Source organism: Siniperca chuatsi, linkage group LG11, assembly GCF_020085105.1.
Source record: "Siniperca chuatsi isolate FFG_IHB_CAS linkage group LG11, ASM2008510v1, whole genome shotgun sequence".
NCBI classification, from domain to species: Eukaryota; Metazoa; Chordata; class Actinopteri; order Centrarchiformes; family Sinipercidae; genus Siniperca; species Siniperca chuatsi.
This window is the reverse complement of record NC_058052.1, coordinates 5,771,197-5,790,155: the sequence shown is the minus strand read 5'-3', so window position 1 is coordinate 5,790,155 and position 18,959 is coordinate 5,771,197. Positions and strand designations below refer to the sequence as shown.

Below are 18,959 nucleotides of genomic sequence, written 5' to 3'. Positions count from 1 at the left end.
CTCAGAAAGTATTTCCAGAATCCTCAAAGACTCTTCTAACCATCTGGATGAAAAAATTAAGTTCATGGCACACACACACACAAAAAAAGTAGCCTCTTTGTTTTTGTACAACCCAAGAAAAACATTATTATATTGTATGAAAATATACAATTGTCTAGGTATACAGTTTGGGAATTGCGCTAGTTCGCTTTCTTTCAGAAGATACAAATTGCCGTTTTGCAGGGTGTTCTTGGCTTGGCAGGATGTTAGGAGTGGAGTCTCCGCAGGTTGCCTGGCAACTGCTCCTAGCCAAGAAATAAGCCATCCATTAAAAGGCTAATAATCGTTTTTACACGTTTTTGTATGGATTAAACAAACAACCTTAAACATGTTAATTAGAGGTGCTGTTAGGCGACTTATTCATTTATTTATTTTAACCTTTGGACAGAGCCAGGCTGGCTGTTTCCCCTGTTTCCACTCATTATGCTAAGCTAAGCTAACTGGCCTCTGGCTCCAGCGACATAGTTCTCACAGCTGTAGCTAAGCTAATTGTCTGCAAGGAAGCCTTAGTCGAACCATTCCTTTAAACGACATGGGTTTTTCAATGACCACCTAGTATATCTTTTCCACAAAGGCACAAACCAGCGAGATCATACACTCAAAATGATCTTAACCGTCAGTGCTGGCTGATATCAGGCATCCATATGCATGTTGCTGCCTCCATGCTTCACAGTGAGTATGGTATACAGTTTGACTTTGTCTAAGCTTTTATTCTTTCTCGTGGCTCCCCCCCCCCCAAAAATCAAGGCTGCTGTCATGTGTCTCCGCATTTCCCCCCTCACCCCCCCACACACACACTCGGTTTCTCATCTCACACTCCCTATGTTTAAAGGGAGTGACTTCTCTCAGCGCTCTCAGCCTTGCGGCTTCTCATTGGCCAGTTCAGATGAAGGGGGCGGTGACAGAGGGGAATTCCCCCCCCCCCGTTGGTCTCGTCTAACAAATATCACTTTTCCTATCCACTGTCACTCTTTCAGCTCGGCTTCTCCAAGAGACAATAACCTGTGATACGGCTGAGAGAGAGCGTGTGCGCATCATGGACGGTGAGTAGCAACACCTTTATTTACTGTATAATAGCGGTAACGTGTAGAATGAGCGGTCAGGGCAGAATGTAATAAATACCAATAATCATATACCGACTTTTTTTGTTTATAGAAATATCTTACGCCTAAATGTACAATAGCAACACTAACACCAACACAGTTCTTGAGTTAAATACTGTTTGGCACTATTTATTATAAGTCTATTTAACAACACAGTGCGACTTCCTCCTTGTTGCAACGATTGACAGTGTTATTGGAGTCAGTGTAAATGGTTACAGTGAACGAGCTTACAAAACACTACAAAGCAGTTTGAGTGAAACACTATTCAGTATGGTTTTGTAACTAATTTGCATACATATTTGCCTAATTTCCTCCTATATGTCACATTTTCCTCCTCAGTTCTTATGCCCTCCATGTTAGCAGACGATCCACACCTAAGTAAGTACATTTTAACACCTCTTGACACGTCTTGTGTCAAAATTTGCTGTCTGTCTCCACAAGTCAAAATATATAAGTGCCAAACATTCAGTGCATTGCAGTGTCTTTCACTTCCTCATTTGTAAGCATTTCTTTTTTTCAGACCAGTGGTGTGAGTGTGTCATCCTTATAGTTTGTGATGTATGAGTTTATTGTGTTATAAATGTCTGTGTGTGTGTGTGTGTGTGTGTGTGTGTGTCTGTGTCTGTGTCTGTGTGTGTGCGTGTGCGCGTGTGTGTGAGAGAGCTACATCATCTCTCAGTTCTGTGTTTGGAGCGTCATTTGGTAAAGTAGCTGCAAAATGAGGAAGGCAGGTCATGGCCGTGCCACTTTTTTGACAAACATTTCTTAATTATGTCAGAAATGTAACAGGGCTTGTTTCATACTGGCCTACGTAACATCTGTGTGTCAACGCTGCACTTTGGTCGGAGCGCTTGTCGCTCGGCTGTCGTGTCCACAAAAACGGATTTTTGTGTTGTAAAATCATTGGAAACACTGGACACCAGAAACAGAAACACTTCCCGGATCAGTTTTAGTTCCTCTCTCACACAGGCATCATGTGGGGCAGGTTTTGTTTCGCACAAAAAGGTTAAAGTAGTACTAACTCACTTGATGCATTGATTTGAATGCAAAATGGCTGAGGTTTGCCTTTTTAGTACGCACTAATTTGATGACTTGCAGTTTCAAAGTTGCCTATGCATCTAATGGGGCTAAATTTGATGCTGAAAGAGTTTTAGACATCCAGGTTACATATAACGTTATTGTATGTCAGCAACTATTTTAATGAGAAGCATAACTGAACTCTGAAAACCTCTACAAACTTTCACTTTTCAGCCAAATGTTGCCCACTATGTGTACACTAACTGCAAATCACTGAATTAATGCTTACTGGATTATTGAACCGGACAGTAACCATTTTGAATTTAGCAGTGAACGTGAGATGCAGAACAAAAACCGAAAGATTAGGATGATGTCTTTCTGTAGCTGAAGTGTGTACAATAAGTCATCTTTCCCATAAAGCTTAGGTAGTTGATAGTGTCAATGAGAAGGTTCATAGTAGGGGGGATTCTCTGAAACCGGCATTTGGTAATAGTTTTTTACTTTTACACAAACCTTTAGGCAACGTGCAAAGACAGAAACGAAATATTAACTCTAAAACACTGGCTTTAGGAAATTGTGATGGGCATTTTTCACTATTTTCTTACATTTAGTAGAACCAAACAATTACTAGACCTTTTTCACAGCAGGCATTTGGACTTGTCTTTTGACCTGCAAATTCAGTGTTTCCTGGGTTATTGAATGTCACAAACATGGCCATTAACTGAATATACCTTCGCATGACTTATTGATACTGACTATTGACGGTTTGAGCCTGTAACGTTTGTCATTCAAAACAAAAAGATACAAAAATTAAGCAAAAATGAATATAACTATTTTAAACCACTTTGTCCTCTGAATCTTAGTTGATAAAAGCAGGTTTGGTAGTTTGGTTTGTGAACTCACCTTCCCAGCACAAAACCACTGTCGAGAATTCTGTCTTATTTGGGCACCGATTCAACTTGGCTCTGCTCTGCCTCGTCGCCTCCCCATCTCCCCATCCCTTCATTGACTGTTTTCATCACCTGTGCTCTCTAGTGCCTGAGCCGGCGATGCAGATCTTCGAGCAGCCCAAGCAGAGGGGCATGCGCTTCAGGTACAAGTGTGAGGGTCGCTCGGCCGGAAGCATCCCCGGCGAGAAGAGCTCCGACAACAACAGGACCTACCCCAGTCTGCAGGTCAGTCAGCAGAACTTGAATCGCCTCAACTGCAAAGACTTACATGTTTGTTTGTATATAAAAGCACCTTATTGGTATTATAGAAAAATACACAAAGCCCTTAAAGCACCTAATTTTTTCCTCCTTCTGTCTTCTTTCCCTCAAGTTTGCATGCATATGTGTCAATATATATATACCTATAAATGACTGTTAAAGCATCCTCCTCTTCCTCCACAGATCCTGAATTACTGCGGTAAAGGGAAAGTACGTGTTTACTTGGTGACCAAGAACGAGCCGTACCGACCGCATCCACACGACCTGGTGGGGAAGGACTGTAAAGACGGATTCTATGAGGCCGAGTTTGGTCCAGACCGCAGAGTGATCGCGTGAGTTCACCTCTGTCCAACAGCACTCTGTAGTAATATACAGTGACTTCACAGTCACTGTCGTCATCAGAGTAATTATCACCCCAGTCTCAGTCTTAATCAGCATGCTGTAATCAACATAAGTCAACACACCCTCTCTCTTGCACACACACACACACACACACACACACACCACAACATAATCAATTTGCTTTCTGTTAACAGTATTTTATGTTTCACTTGACGGTTTCGGGAGTCATCAAGTGTAAATCGGTGACCTCTCAGATACAGAGGAAGAAACTCATACAGCAAATCACACACACACGCACGCACACACACACACACACACACACACAAAGCATATTTGTGTTACCAAGTCTGTGATGAGGATGGCAATATGGGAAATTCCCCAAGTGACATCATCCATATTCACTGTGTGTTAGAGAGAGAAAACAGAGTTTGTGTGTGTGTGTGTGTGTGTGTGTGTGTACTCGAGCATGTGTTTGAGAGAATGAGTCAGTATCTTTTGGTGTGTATAATTTGCAAATCCCTCATGGACTTGTGTAGTAAATTCAGATTAATTTAGATTTCTCCGTATATCAATGGAATTACTCCAAACATTATCAGAAAAGTCATTAGTTTGCGGTAATCTGTTTTACAAGCAAAACCAGATGGGTTAGATGAAGTTGATCTTCACACACAACTTTACACACAACAGCATTCTTTTTTGAGATCATACTTCACTCAGGTGTGGCCCCATGCGCTTTGTTTATTATGATCAACTTGCTGCAGCACTATAAAAGTCTGTCACTTTCTCACGGCCCTGTTGTAATATTATTCACGCAGTTTCCAGAATCTGGGTATCCAGTGTGTGAGAAGGAGGGAAGTGAAAGATGCGATCGTACAGAGGATTACCAGAGGGATCAACCCCTTCAATGGTGAGTCCTCCTGCTCTGAATTTCTTCTGTTTTCATGTGTTTCATCGGGAGTACACATTACACTGACTGACAGCAGTGGTTTCAACCCACTTGTGTAACATATCATCTTCAGAACCTGAAGGATACTGGATTTTTTTTAGGGCCAATACTGACATTAGTATTTGAGAATAAGTAAAATCTGATAATCATATACTCGTATTTGTTGTTAACACAAAGGCCTAAACAAAAACTATTTGAAACAGAATATATAATTGTGGTCTTTTTTGACTGAGGCAGGGTAAATTACAGTTGTTGTCAGTAAATCCAAAGAAAAGACTAAAACCATCAATGAATGTATCCTACTAACAGGTATTGTGTGTGTATCCAAAGCCTGATATATCTGCTTCCTCTGTGCCGTAGAGCTCCACTGTTGTACACAAACTATAAAACACACATCAGTGAGTCACACCGTTGCAAAGGGTGACATGTTCTTTCAACACTGTCTACATGGCTACTGTAGTTTGCTTTGAGTCAGGCCCACATACATCGTCCTGCTGCCGGAAGTACTCACCAAATGTGGATTAATCCGCCGCTGAAAATAGAACAACAACAAATGCACTGTTTACTCCTGTTTGAGGAAAAATACAGGAAATTACTGAGCCTTTAAAAAAAATACATCATCATTTTTTATAACATCTACATCTTTAGTAGGTAGTTGCTGGTTTTGGTTTTGACAATGAGACAAGACTAAGAGTCTACAGACAAGTTAGCGGATGTAAGCTAAATGCTAACATCAGCATGCTAACATGCCGTTATTGATCATGAAGGTCTGTGCAAAATGTTATGGCAATCCATCCACTAGTGTTTGAGATAAGTGGTGCACTAACCGACCATCCGAGTGACATTGCCTTAAAACTAAAAACTATAGAATAACGCGAGCCTTATCCTTTAAGTACATGTACTTTAAAGCAAGACTGTATCTTTTAAAAGAAGAATTAACACAATCTCACTCGTACAAATGAAAAGTTCAATTCATAAGCAATAAAATGCACTCTAGCTTAGTTCGATATACACTCAGGAGTTTTGCTGTTACAGCCTCACCTGGTCTGGCATGACCAGGAGCTTATGGTGGCTAATGGTAGCGAACCGTAGGTAGATTAGGTAGTTATTGCTGCGTAACAGGCATCGAGACACTGAATCAATTTGTTAACATTATGACTCTTATCTATGACATTCAATTCAGTTCAGTTTTATTTATATAGCGCCAATTCGTAACAGAAGTCATCTCATTGCACTTTTCCTACAGAGCAGGTCTAGACCGTACTCTTTATAATATTATAACAAATCCCATTAACTTAGTATTAAACAGTAATAAATAAAAGCACAAACACACAAACAAAGATGTTTTAAACATGAATAAAAAAATAAGGGTAATATATATATAAATGAAGCCTGTAAAACACTGATATATTAGCATTTCTTTTTGCATATCTGCCATTATACTGTACTGTATATGCTGATACCAACTAATTTGCAGTGGACAAAGTAAATAGTGTCATTGTATTTAGGTGAAATGCTTTATTTGAATTCTGCTGCTGCACTGATATCATTGTTGTTGTTGTTTGCTGTTACTGTAGCTGGTTGTTACTGTTGTTGTTGCTGCTGTTGCTTTTCCTGCAGTTGTTACTGTTCAAACATGTTCAAAACAATTCAAAAGAATTGTTTTCAAATGCTTGTTGACCCAGTTCTCAGGCAGTCGAGAAGATTTTCCTAACATCAAGTCGAAAACCCGCTCTCTTGCCACCGCACTGTCTATGATAATGCCGTTTCCTCAGTGCGCTTTCATTCTGTGGTGCTCCGGTGCAGACAGACAGCGGTTCTCGTGTACAAACAGGCGTTGAGCTACTTCCCCATTCTTGGTCACAGTTGCTCAATTCAGCACAGTGCAGGATGCCACGTGAGAGCTGGGAATGCAGGATTCATTAAAGGGGGGGGGGGTGGACCAAGGGGTTCCCCAGCTCTCAGTCATGATGATAAAAGTAGGGTATGGTGCTTTACAGGACTGTAAAACCATGGAGGGAATAAAAGGTTTATGATCGGGTTTGATTTAGACATATATTCTTTTAGTGTTTGTGTTTGGTTTTTGATCTTTAAACTTATGGTTGTTACAGATATAACGCAATATCATACATTTTTAAAATTGCACTAGGCAAATGTGCATGTTGGCAAGTCTAAGAGGCAATAAGTGGTGACTAAAGCTGCTTGAATTAACCAAAAATCTGTCCTCAGAGTTCTCTGTTAACCACACATATTTCACATATTTGTAATTTGCTCTAATGCTTTGATTTAGGACTTTCTGTGTTTGCAAAAGTGTTGAAACCTGATACTTTACTTTCACTTGCGCAAATCAGCCTAAGCGCTGCATACAGAGCCTCGTAGACCGATAAGGCAAACATGAAACTATGATATAGATGGTTCCTGGGTGATATGAAGCTCTAACCCTAGCTGACATTTTTAGTCTCTGCTGAGCTTCACCATATATGACCACATGTCTATTTTCTTATCTGCTTGCTATTAGAGTTAAAGAACTAATTTAGATCTTCGAAGTTGAAGACTTGAAACACCAGTGGTGTTTTTTGCAGTGATGTCAGACTATACAAATGTCCGCACTGCTACCCTTCAAGATATTTTATTGTGTGAATCATGTGGTCTAGAAGGATGCAGTGGATATTTGTAACCATAGACAATTTGCTCCTAAAGCCAGCAGCTTGATTTCGTAGATTATGTAAAACTGATACTTTCATGTCACCATTTACCATCTTCCCCATGTCATTCCCTAATAGAGCAGTTTTGTTTATTATCACGAGTATAGATGGACTTTGATAGATGAATAGAACGTATGAATAATATGACAGAATTCCTAATTTTAATGCTGTTTTCTGCATCTTCATCTAAAAGGGAGTACAAGGAGGTTGGAGGTGACTAGATGACCCAGCTTTAACCTCGAACGTGGATGAGATTGCATCAAAAGTAATCTTGTCAATAGTTTGTCCACGAAGAACCACTGATGGGAAGTGGGCCATCATGTTCAGTTCATGTTCTGTCTAGCTACAGGAAAGTTGTCGAGAGGGTGGAATTAAAGTTGGATGCAGCCGCTTTATATGAGGCGTATGTTTTCAGTTTCTTATTGTTTAGCTTGTACTCCTGTTGACTTACGAGTGCAGCTTTAATTTCTAGATTAACCGACATTCCAAGCAAACAGAGCAAGATGTCGTGTGAAGCTCAACCAATCATATCTAGTAAAGTGCCAGGTATAGATACAGGAGCTGAATGTCAGATGGCATGTAGCCATGGCAATACCCCAGGCGCAGACTAAATGTATTTATTGCTGCAGACTGTACGATGGGCAGCTGGATTTCTTTTTCACGTGGCTCAAACCTTCCCCACTCTTCAGCTCACTTCTGCTGTGAAACTCAGCTGCTTCCTGTGTCAGGGGAGATATGCCCCCCCCCCCACCCCCCGCTCACACTCCCCTAAACCCAACCACCTTACACACACACACACACACACACACACTGACCTCACCTCATTTCATGCATGTGAGATGGTGTTTTGGGCTACAACGGTGTAGTTGAACGCGTAATGACTTGAGACCTAATGAGATCACAGAGTCAGTTAAGTCACTGTAAGCTCACCTCACCTGTACTGGTAATGACACAGAACAGAATAGTGTGTGTGTGTGTGTGTGTGCGTGTGTGTGTGTGTGACGTAGTAATATGTTTCTGTATTACTATCCCCTCACATTTCACAGTGTGGTGGTGGTACACCTGGTAAATGTTTGCGACAGTGCTTTCTCCTCCAAGAAATCCGCTCTTCTCACTCTTTGTGTAAGCTCACCTTTGATATACTTTATGCACAAATTGTAGTTAGTCATTCTTTCATTTTTTCTACAGTTCTAAGTCTTGAGGGTTTTTGCAGGCTCACAAAGGGAAATTATTTCTGAACACCATTTCAAAAACTGAAAATATTATTGATCCTTATTTGAGCCCATAGTTTTGCCTCCCTCTATCACTCAGTGATATCAAACAACAGTGATTAAACCTGCATAGCCATGCCTATCACTTTAAATCACTATAGACTGTGTCTTTTTTTCCTCCAGTTTTCTCTGTTTCACAGGTTTACAAAGGGTGATATACAACCACAGGCTTTAAAATGATTTCTTAACATCATTCCGCAAGCTCAAAATCTTTTTGACCCTTATTTGAGCCCATACGACACGTATTTTACATATATGTAACCTACATATCGATACAATAGTAGGTTAAGTAGGTTAAAAGTCACATAAATTAGTTTTGAAACTCAAATCATCATTGCCCAATTCATTGTTTTACCTAAGTATAATCAGTGTACGCAAATGAGATCATAGAGGAGAGTAATGTAGAGTAATATTGGCAGAGATTTGGTAATTTCCAAGTTCCATAAACCTGAATGTTTTCTGTCACAAAGACAATATCGCTACTTGTCCATTCTCTAATTGTCTGTTTGACTGAAGAGGTTTAACATGCTGGAAGTGGTTTTTCCGTTGGCCTTTTACTCTTTCTATTATTTGCTATTGCCAAAATACTTCCGCTATGTTTGTATCCAAACCATCCTCTATAATTTTTGTGCCTTTAAGCAATTTCCCTATGTGCTGTAAAGCAGTAACATAGATTTCAGAGGAGAACTGACCTGTGCGTGGAACTCTAAATGCTACATATAGTAATTTCATATTACAGTGCAGGTATATAGATATATATATGATGTAACTTTAATATATGATTCTGTAGCCATTGCCTCAGCCTCAGTAAGACACACAAACTGAACGATGCATGCCATGAAACTTGATGAAATTGTGAGTCATGCAGTGGAGACGCTGTTTGCGGTGAGGCTTGGCACCTGCCTCCCCTTCTTTCTCACTCTCACATTCTGCTCCAACATTCACACTAACCACTCACCTCGCGCACACCCCCCTCCCCCGCCATTCACTGTCCCCGTCACCCCCACAGCCAATGACCTCGTCCTTCTGCAGGTGCAGCTTCATGCAGCCAGGATGCCCGGTGCCTCCGGGCCCAGTTTCTTTCCACCACACACACTCACTCACCACTGCTTTTACCTCCAACCAACTTTCCTGCACCTGTCCAGCGTCAGCCTCTTTCACTAACACACTCACGCATACAGCACTCATACAGACCAACTTAGTATGTTCCATCAATATTTGCTTTAACAGTTCCACTTTCATACACGAGCAAGTCTTCATTTCTCCCTCCTTCAGTTTCTCCACTGTGGGTCTGTCTCTGCCACCTACAACAGACAAACCTGATGACCAAACAGAAATCTGAAGTAGAGCAGAGCTGCATGGAGCTGCATGACTTTATTGTTATAGAGAGACACCTCAGCCCTCAGCAGTTTTAATTTTCAGTGTTGTTACTTTTTTGTTTGAAACAGAGGGAACTCCTCATTTAGTAAATACTGCATTCTCCAAATATGCTCTGTGATGGCTACATCATGACGTATTCATTTATATATTACTAAGTAGTATACTACTAAATTGTTTTACATACTTCTAAAATGCTTATGGCTACCAGGTGCTTGTCTTTAAAAGATAGTTCTACATTTTGGGAAATATGCTTATTCACTTTCTTGCCGAGAGTTAGTTTCGAAGATTGATACCACTCTCATGACTCTCAGTCAAATATGAAGCAGGAGACAGTTAGCTTAACTTAGCATGAAGACTGGAAGATGGGGGGAACAGCTAGCATGGCTCTGTCCAAAGGTAACACATTCTGTCTTGTACACCTCAGTTTTTTGTACAGAAATGAGGTATAAAGTGTTCATTAGTTAGCTCTAGAGGTGCTGGTAGGCGATGTTTTTTTTACCTTTGGACAGAACCAGGCTGTTTCCCCCCCGTTTCCAGTCTTTATGTTAAGCTAAGCTAACCAAGATGCTTCATATTTAACGGACATTTATGAGAGTGGTGTTGATCTTCTCATCAAACTCTCAGAAAGAAAGCAAGTAAGCGTATTTGCCAGAATGTCAAACAATTCCTGTATGGCTGCATCCAAACAAAACTGCAGTTGATTTAAAGCACGTCAGACAGGTCTGAATGCTATATGCCATCTAATATAGAACATTGTTATAAAAGTTAGAGCCAGTCTGACATGTTTTGGCTGTATCTGATATCTAATATCAGAGTTTTTGAACAAAGCTTGAAGCTTCACGTCGAGGTTAACGTGTATTGTATCATTTCTCACTAAAACTGCTCGAGGAGATGTGGGGCTTGGAGAGACATGTTAGTCGTCGGTAATTCCACAGCTGTGGACTACAGTCACGCTCAAGTCACACATTGGATGACTTCTGACTAAGCAATATCCAAACAGACTTGTGGCTGCACTGATGACCTGTGACTTAACTTGGACTTGAGCCTTGAGAAGGATAATGGCTGGTGCCAGCAGCGCATGCAGAGACAAAGCAGGAAAAATACCTTGCTAGCTGTTTGCACTGAACATGTCCAGTGACACATTCATTAAGGATGAGGAGTTTCCCTACATCTCACAAATGCTTTTCTGTCAGGAATATGCACGTATTATCACCATGGAATACGTTTGGAACAATAACAAATTCTGGTATTATACTGTCAGTGTTAAAATGGGTGCGAAGCACATTATGAAGTTAGCAAGTTTAAGAGATTTGACTTGACACTCGCTCTTGTCCCACCACTTTCACACACGTCAGGAGCCATCATGGTCACTCGTGCAGGGAGTCTCATCTCTTGCTTCTGTGTTGTGCAGACACTCACACACACAGGCACACACACTTCTTTCCACTCTGAGGTGACGTCGCCGAGCGTCACCGTGGCGACAAATTGTAGGCGGGGATGGCCTCGACATGAGCGCTAAAGAGATGGAGGAAGAGAAAGTAGGCAGATGTGAAAGCCTGGTGTGTGTGTGTGTGTCGGTGTGTGGGCGTCTCTCAGTAAAAGCTCTCCCTGCAAGGTGTGTGTTTGTGTGTTGCCTCTGAGGGCGGTATGTGTGACGCTTGCATGTATTTGTGTGTGTGAGTGTGTGCAAATGAGAGTGTAGGTTGTGGACGCTTGAAAAAGCTTATCTCTGACGTGTTTATGTTGATCCAAAGTTGAGGTTTTGGGGACAGCCTACAGATTTGACAAACATGAGAACCTTATAGACTATCTATCTATATATCTATCTATATATCTATGTTTTGATGGTTTGACACGTTTATGTCATTAATTGTTCAATACACTATTTTTTTGCACATTTGGTTTCATTATTCTGTGATTATATTAATTATGATGCAATTGAAGCACACTTATATTGTTGCTATATGCATCATAAAAAGGGATATAGTGGAGGGGAAATACTCTTAAATCCAGTTTAGCCAACAATCTTAAATGGTCGGTTCACCCAAATTTCAAAAAGAGGTATGTTTTAACTTACTTTTAGTGGTGTCTGGCCATGCGGATAGCTTGATGTTGTGTAATATTGAGGTACCCGCCTTTAAAACTTCTGCCGCCATTTGTCTATGGTAGTCAAAGAATTGAAAAACTAAATTTGAAAAATTCACCAACAAAGTGTATTTTCATAAACAATGTCCTGGTTACACAAGATAATCCACAGACCATGCTATTAACTATCTGTGGATTAAACACCACAAACGAAATTCCATTAACCTCCATTTAATTGCTGTGGTGTACATCTGGTCCACTACAATCCAGCGGGAAATATTGCAGTTTTTACCCCACTACATTTATTTTACAGCTATAGTTACTAGTAAATGTACAAATCAAGATTTTTCATGCAAAACATATGAGTTTATAAAATATGATGCATTGTCATAAATTAAACTGCCCAACAGTATATAAAATAGTTCAAATTAGCTCCACCTCAACCAGTTACAACTGTAAAATGCTACTTACACATTACTGCATCAATAACAATAATAATAATAATCCTATAATATAGTATAGAATAGTAATAAAGGTCTGTATATTTGTATTATAAGTACTTTTAATTTTGAGTACATTTTGCTGATAATACATACATTTGCTTAGGTATAATTTTCAATGCTGGACTTTAACTCACAATCGAGTACTTTTATTTAAGTAAATGATTCGAATACTTCTTCAACAACTGGAGGCAGATAAGTTAAAACCTAAGCACATAAAACCAAAACTATCTGAGCTCACTAGGGCCAAGGTGAAAAATTCTTCTAGCTTTGCATCTTATGGTTATTTGGGTGAACTTGGGAAACCATCTACTCTGTGTAGTATCAGAGCTTAAGCTCAGTGATGTAAGTGATCCTTTGCTTATATTGCTGGTTGTTTGTCTTATGTCAGTAATAATGCTTTTAGTGAACATCAGTATTTGCTCTCACCTAGCTGACACCTGTGTGTGTGTGTGTGTGTGTGTGTTTGTGTGACCTCAGTGCCACGTGAGCAGCTGCTGCAGACAGAGGAGTACGACTTGAACGTGGTTCGCCTGTGTATCCAGGTTTTCCTGCAGGACGAGAACGGCCACTACACCCGACCGCTCAACCCCATCGTCACCAACCCCATCTATGACAACAGTGAGTGGCTGAGCTCTGTCTGCTTCAAAGTGTGTTCATGCTGACGTCATGTTAGGCAATTACAAGTGATGAGAACATGATGAAATTGCCATATAATTGTACTGACGGGAATACAGGCAACCTAAGGTTAGGTGTGTCCACCTTAGGGTTCAATAGATAGTGGATTAGTGGAAGAGATGATGATGATATAACAGCTGCAAATATTTTATACTAATATTCATGTCTTTTCATAGCCTTACCTAGACTTTTATTAATGTCCTACTAATTGAAATAAAGTAATATTAATACTATTCAAGAAATGAGAGGTTGAGAAGTATCTGTAGCTGTGCAGTCTGTTCACGCAAGTGTTTGTTGCAAGACCTGCGTATGTGTGTCCAGTAGATATCCTGTGTTGCACTTAGTGAACTAGTTCAGTGTTCCTCACACATATTGAGAAAGAGGAAATTCTTTATACACCAACCCTCAAACAACACCGTAACCATGGAGCACTTCCTCTTCTGACTGCAGGCATGTGACATGTGACTCAACCTGGTGAGGCTTCAACTGTAAACTGAATGTGGTCTTTTTCTAAACTGAAGCAAATATTGAGCAAGTTACTCCGAGTCACTAAAGCTAGATCATGTGAAGGCAGGTTCTGACATTATCATTCTTGGAAAAATAAATGTTGTCTTACTTATAGTATCCAGTCTTAGTTGTTAGATTTGTTGTGTCGGTTGGGTTGCATGTTCACAACTTGTTTCTGTATCATCAGGGGCCCCAAACACAGCCGAGCTGAGGATCTGTCGCGTCAACAGGAACAGTGGCAGTGTTAAGGGAGGGGATGAGATCTTCTTACTGTGTGACAAAGTACAGAAAGGTACATTACTATCAATGTTCTGTAGGCCTTTTTTTAATTGATCAGCCTTTTATTATTTTACACATTTTTCAGTATACTGCATGTTTTTTTTCATTTAGCTTGCATCTATTTTCTCTCCATTCATCATCATTAAATCCACTTATCCATTAGTCCATTTTGCTATTTATAGCCATAGTGCCCAATTCTCGGTATGTTCATTCAGTTTTCCATTCCTGACATCCCATCATCCGCCTTTCCTCCAGATGACATTGAGGTGCGATTCTTCTCCTCTGACGGCTGGGAGGCCAAAGGCTCCTTCTCCCAGGCCGATGTTCATCGCCAAGTAGCCATTGTCTTCAAGACTCCGTCCTACTATAACACCTCCATAACAGAGTCAGTCACTGTGCAAATGCAGTTGCGGCGACCTTCTGATCAGGAAGTCAGTGAACCGATGGATTTCAGATATCTGCCTGACGACAAAGGTTAGCAATGATCACCTTCTTTCTGTTATTGGTAAACTCAAACTATCGCCATTCCTCTGTCAGATGCTAGTGTCCAGGAACTGGGCCCGAGTTCTCCGTTATATTTGGGTGATATATGTGAACATTTTGTGTTTGCTATAGATCCTTACGGCTACAATGAGAAGAAGCGCAGAAGAGAGAACTTGATGAGGATATCAGGATTGTCAGGTAATAGATATGATACTGTATATACAGTACAAACCATCTGATATGATTCCACATGTGCATGTATGAGAATGTCCTTTGTATGTCAGTATACATGTATGTATTGTAACAAAGGTTTCTGGCCTTTTCTTAGGTGGTACTTTTGCTGGTCTGGCTATGAACAGGCCAAAGGCGGTGCCACAGAGTACCATGAGTCACATGCGGAAAGGTAACTGGTTTAACTTGGTTTCCCTCAAATAGCAATGATTAGATGTTAATCCAAATACAACATTTCCATCCAGATCAGGATAATACTGCCTTGTTATCACACTAAAAGTCACCATATGTTTTCCAGACCTCAGCAACATGTACCTGAGGCAACAGCCAACATCTACGATGCAGCAACAACCTACTGCATTCAACCAGCCCTACCAACCAGGCCCTCAGAATGTAATGATGACATCACAGGCTCCTAATGTACCAGTCAGTCATTCATGGGCAAATCCCAACCCAGCACTCTCAATGAATACAGTCACCATCAACCCATCTGGTGTCATGAGCAATCTGTCACGTCCTAATAGCAGCAGACAACAGCAGTCAAACCGTGGACCTGGTTACTCCCACAGAGTGGAGCACAACAGCTTTGAGAATAACACCCTCCCTCAGCTCTCCATGAGGGACTTGCAGTGCTTGGATACAGTCCCCCAGGCCCCTGGAATGAGCCAGTCAGAGTCCCAGCCGCTCTTTCACCTGCAGCACCAAAGGGGGGAGCTCACCTCTGAGACCCGGGCCCAGAACCATCTTGGCAACCAGAACCAGGGTCTCCAGAGTGTGTGGCCCAATTTCAATTCCCCCAATCCAGTCCAGAACACCTTTAATGGGTCAGTACCTGGAGGTGGAGGGGGGTCACAGGGGCTGGGATCTTTCCCCTTCCTACAGGGAATGGAAGGGGAAGATTTTCTGAAGACCCTGGTGGGAGAAGGGTCTCAGACTGGCTTCCAGCTGAAGCAGGAGCCCCAGAACACAGTGGGAGAGACCCATGCTTCTCTCATGCAATCCCCAAGGGAAAGCCAAGGAAATACTTACACCAACTTGCTTCCTCGTCCTATGAGCAATGGCACCATCATGGATCCAATGAGGCAAGATGGTAGTGGCAACACCCAGCCTCTTAAAAATCTTCAAAATCCTTATTCAAACAACGGAATGGCCCCCGAAGGCCACTTTTCAACTTTGGCTGACTGGATCAAAGCAACTCAGCAAAGCGACTAAAAGAAGTGACATTTTTGATGTCAAGTAATAAACAGAAGCAGCGCCAAGGAATACATTGGTCTTGTTTAGCCTTGCAAAGCCAGATATTTTGCTTCACCCATTCTGGCCCAGTAAGGCTCAGTGGGTATTTGCTTGGGTTATTACATCAGTGGGCTTAAGAGCAAAATTATTGGCAGCCAATTGGATCCATAACCAGACAAAGGCATTGTTTCTAGGTGGTACAATTGATTACAGACTACTTACAGACTAGACACCAAGAATGCTTCCTACACCTGATTGGCCAAACATGGCTGTCATTGGTCTTTGCTTCCCATTATTAATCTGGAAAATCTGGACACCTTCTCCTGAAAATTATCAATCAAATTTGATTTCTTAGATTAGATTTGAGATAAGAAATAGACCATGTAGTTTCAGAACTTTGCCGCATTTTATATCAAGGATGCCTTGTTCAAAGCCCCAGTTTACAATTGGTTTAAGGTGCGATTCTATACAGGTTCCACCCCAACCTGTAACCTCTAAAATGTTGGGGTGTTTGAAGAGATGCCAAGTTGCGTGGTCGTTCTAATCGCCCTAATTCACTAATTGGTTTGGCCTACAGCTGCTGGTATTATGGACCTCAGTGGATATTCTCTAGACTAGTCAATAAAACTGAGCTCACATGAGTTCAACTGGCTTCTGCAAGGCTAAGACCTGTATGTGGGTGAACCATGCCTTAGGTTGTAATGATGACCTCATCAAACGACATGCTGATGGTTTCCAAGCCAAAGTTAGATTTCCGAAGAAATGAATGTACTACTTTCTTTCTTTGTCTTTCTCGGGTGAAGTTGGATTCACTGTCAACATACTGTATAATAATCAATGTTTTGTTGGGGTGTTTGACCTTGAAAAAAATGGGGGTAAATGGATGTTAGGGATTTTGAAAGTACAGCAGAAAAAAATGGCTTATTATCACGGGTTTACTTTTTATTGCTTTGTAAAGGATTCTTACATATTATACTGTTTTATTGTTTTTTTAGCAGAATATTTGCTGTTAAGTGCACTCTGTACATACATGTTAGCCATAGTTGAGAGTGAAAGCAATAACCATGCTGAAACGCTCAAGAACTGGCAAGGTACTGAAATTTCCATTGAGGAAGTGGGAGGAAGCACATTCAGTGTTGTCTTTCCTTTGTAATGACTGTGTCATAGTAGTGATCACATGTGTTATTCAGATACCAGATGTTTTCTAGATATAGATGTCAATTTTGTGTTTTATTCATTCAACTGAGCCTCTTACCAGTAGCTTCACAGAGTGCCTTGCTCGAGGACATTGTGATAGTACACATGGCTGATAATGAACAAACACTGGCTCTTGTGTGGGTTTCAAATCTATGACCTGGAAGCAGCCTGCAGGGCTCTGTCACCTCTAGGCTAGCTCATCTGAGCATGTTATTTTTTTACTTGTATGCTTTCCAGAAGCTTTTTGGTTTTAAATGAAATTAAATATTTTGATAACTACTTTGTAAGATTTGATATTTTTGGATTTTTCTACGGAATCAGTTCTTAATAAACAGAGTTGGTCTTATTCCACATATTTTGTCATTTAATTATCACCTTTATATTACATCTCTTACACTCTATACATGATCTTCACATGCAAGCATACATAACAGTTATGTGATAAAGCATGACCAGGTGCCCTGATATATGATCATAATGGATGAGGAGGAGGCCAAGTGCATTACTTACATGGCCAGTTAAAGGAACAGTTCGACATTTTGGGAAATGCACCTATTTTCTTTCTGGCCAAGAGTTGAGAAGAGCAATGCCACTCTCTTGTCTGAATGGTAAATACATAGCGACAGCCAGTTAGCTTACCATAAAGACTGGAAACGGGGGAAATAGCTAGCTAGCTGTGTCCTAAAAGTTACTAGTCCGGCATATAACCCCCACAAAAATACAATGTGTAGTTGTAACACTGGCTTTTGTACGCATTAAACAATTGAGATATATGTTTATTTGTGAGCTTTAGAGATAATGCACAGCAGATTTTGTTATCTTTGAACAGAGCTAGGCTTGTTGTTTCCCCATTTCCACTCTACAAACTAAGCTAAGCTAACCGCCTGTTGGTTCTAGCTACATATTTAATGTAGCCTACTGTACAGACATTAGAGTGGTATCGATCTTTTCATCTAACTCTCAGCAAGAATGCGAATGTGTATTTCCCAAAATGTCAAACTATTCCTTTAACAAAAACCCAATTCATGTATCACTTGTCCATATACCAATTAATTTTACAGTATATTCTATATATAAAATATACGTATCAAGATATCAAAAATAATAGGATTTCGAATTATATATCGTAACACATCAATAATAAAATAGTGCTCTACGGCAATATAAAGTTTGTCCTTATTGCTACCATAAACCAAGTTTCATCTGTTAGTCAACAGGTAACACAGAAGCATTAGTGTCGTTGCTTGAAAATGAGCTTGAAATGAAAGTCTGAGCAGTTTGAGCAGTGAAACTTTGGCTTTTGTGGCCCGATCAAAGCCTTTTGCTGGCATCTCCACGCGCAAATGTGAAAGTGTTTGGCGCTTTCAACATTAAAAATAATTACATCACTTTTGAGTCTTGTACATTTTTAAGCCACTGTTGCCTACAGGATTTACATTTTGTGCCAGCCTGCCTGATTTACGGCCCAAAACATAAGAAAGCAACCAGATTTAACATCAGTAAAACAATATCAGACCTATTAAAACTCCAAAAAACGTATTAAAGGAATAGTTTGGCATTTTGGGAAATATGCTTATTTGCTTTCTTTCGAGAGTTAGATGAGAAGATTGATGCCACTTCCATGTCTGCAAATCTAAAGCCAGCACTCAGTTGGCCTAGCTTAGTGTAAAACTGGAAACAGGGAAACACCTGAGGTTACTGCTTTTGGTCAAGAAAGCGTGTGGCACATAACCCCACGTAAAACTGCAACGTGTC

General features: G+C 40.6%; 1 protein-coding gene across 1 annotated transcript; it reads left to right on the top strand.

Moving 5' to 3' along the window:
- The first annotated feature begins 965 nt into the window (after positions 1-965).
- Positions 966-17,550, top strand: rel (v-rel avian reticuloendotheliosis viral oncogene homolog). Its single transcript, XM_044214522.1, has 11 exons — positions 966-1,082; positions 1,482-1,520; positions 3,195-3,334; positions 3,551-3,699; positions 4,525-4,616; positions 13,077-13,217; positions 13,969-14,073; positions 14,316-14,534; positions 14,676-14,741; positions 14,872-14,946; positions 15,073-17,550. Exons 1-11 carry the CDS (start codon positions 1,076-1,078, stop codon positions 15,984-15,986), a joined length of 1,947 nt encoding a protein of 648 aa, XP_044070457.1. The 5' UTR covers positions 966-1,075; the 3' UTR covers positions 15,987-17,550.
- Positions 17,551-18,959: the final 1,409 nt, after the last annotated feature.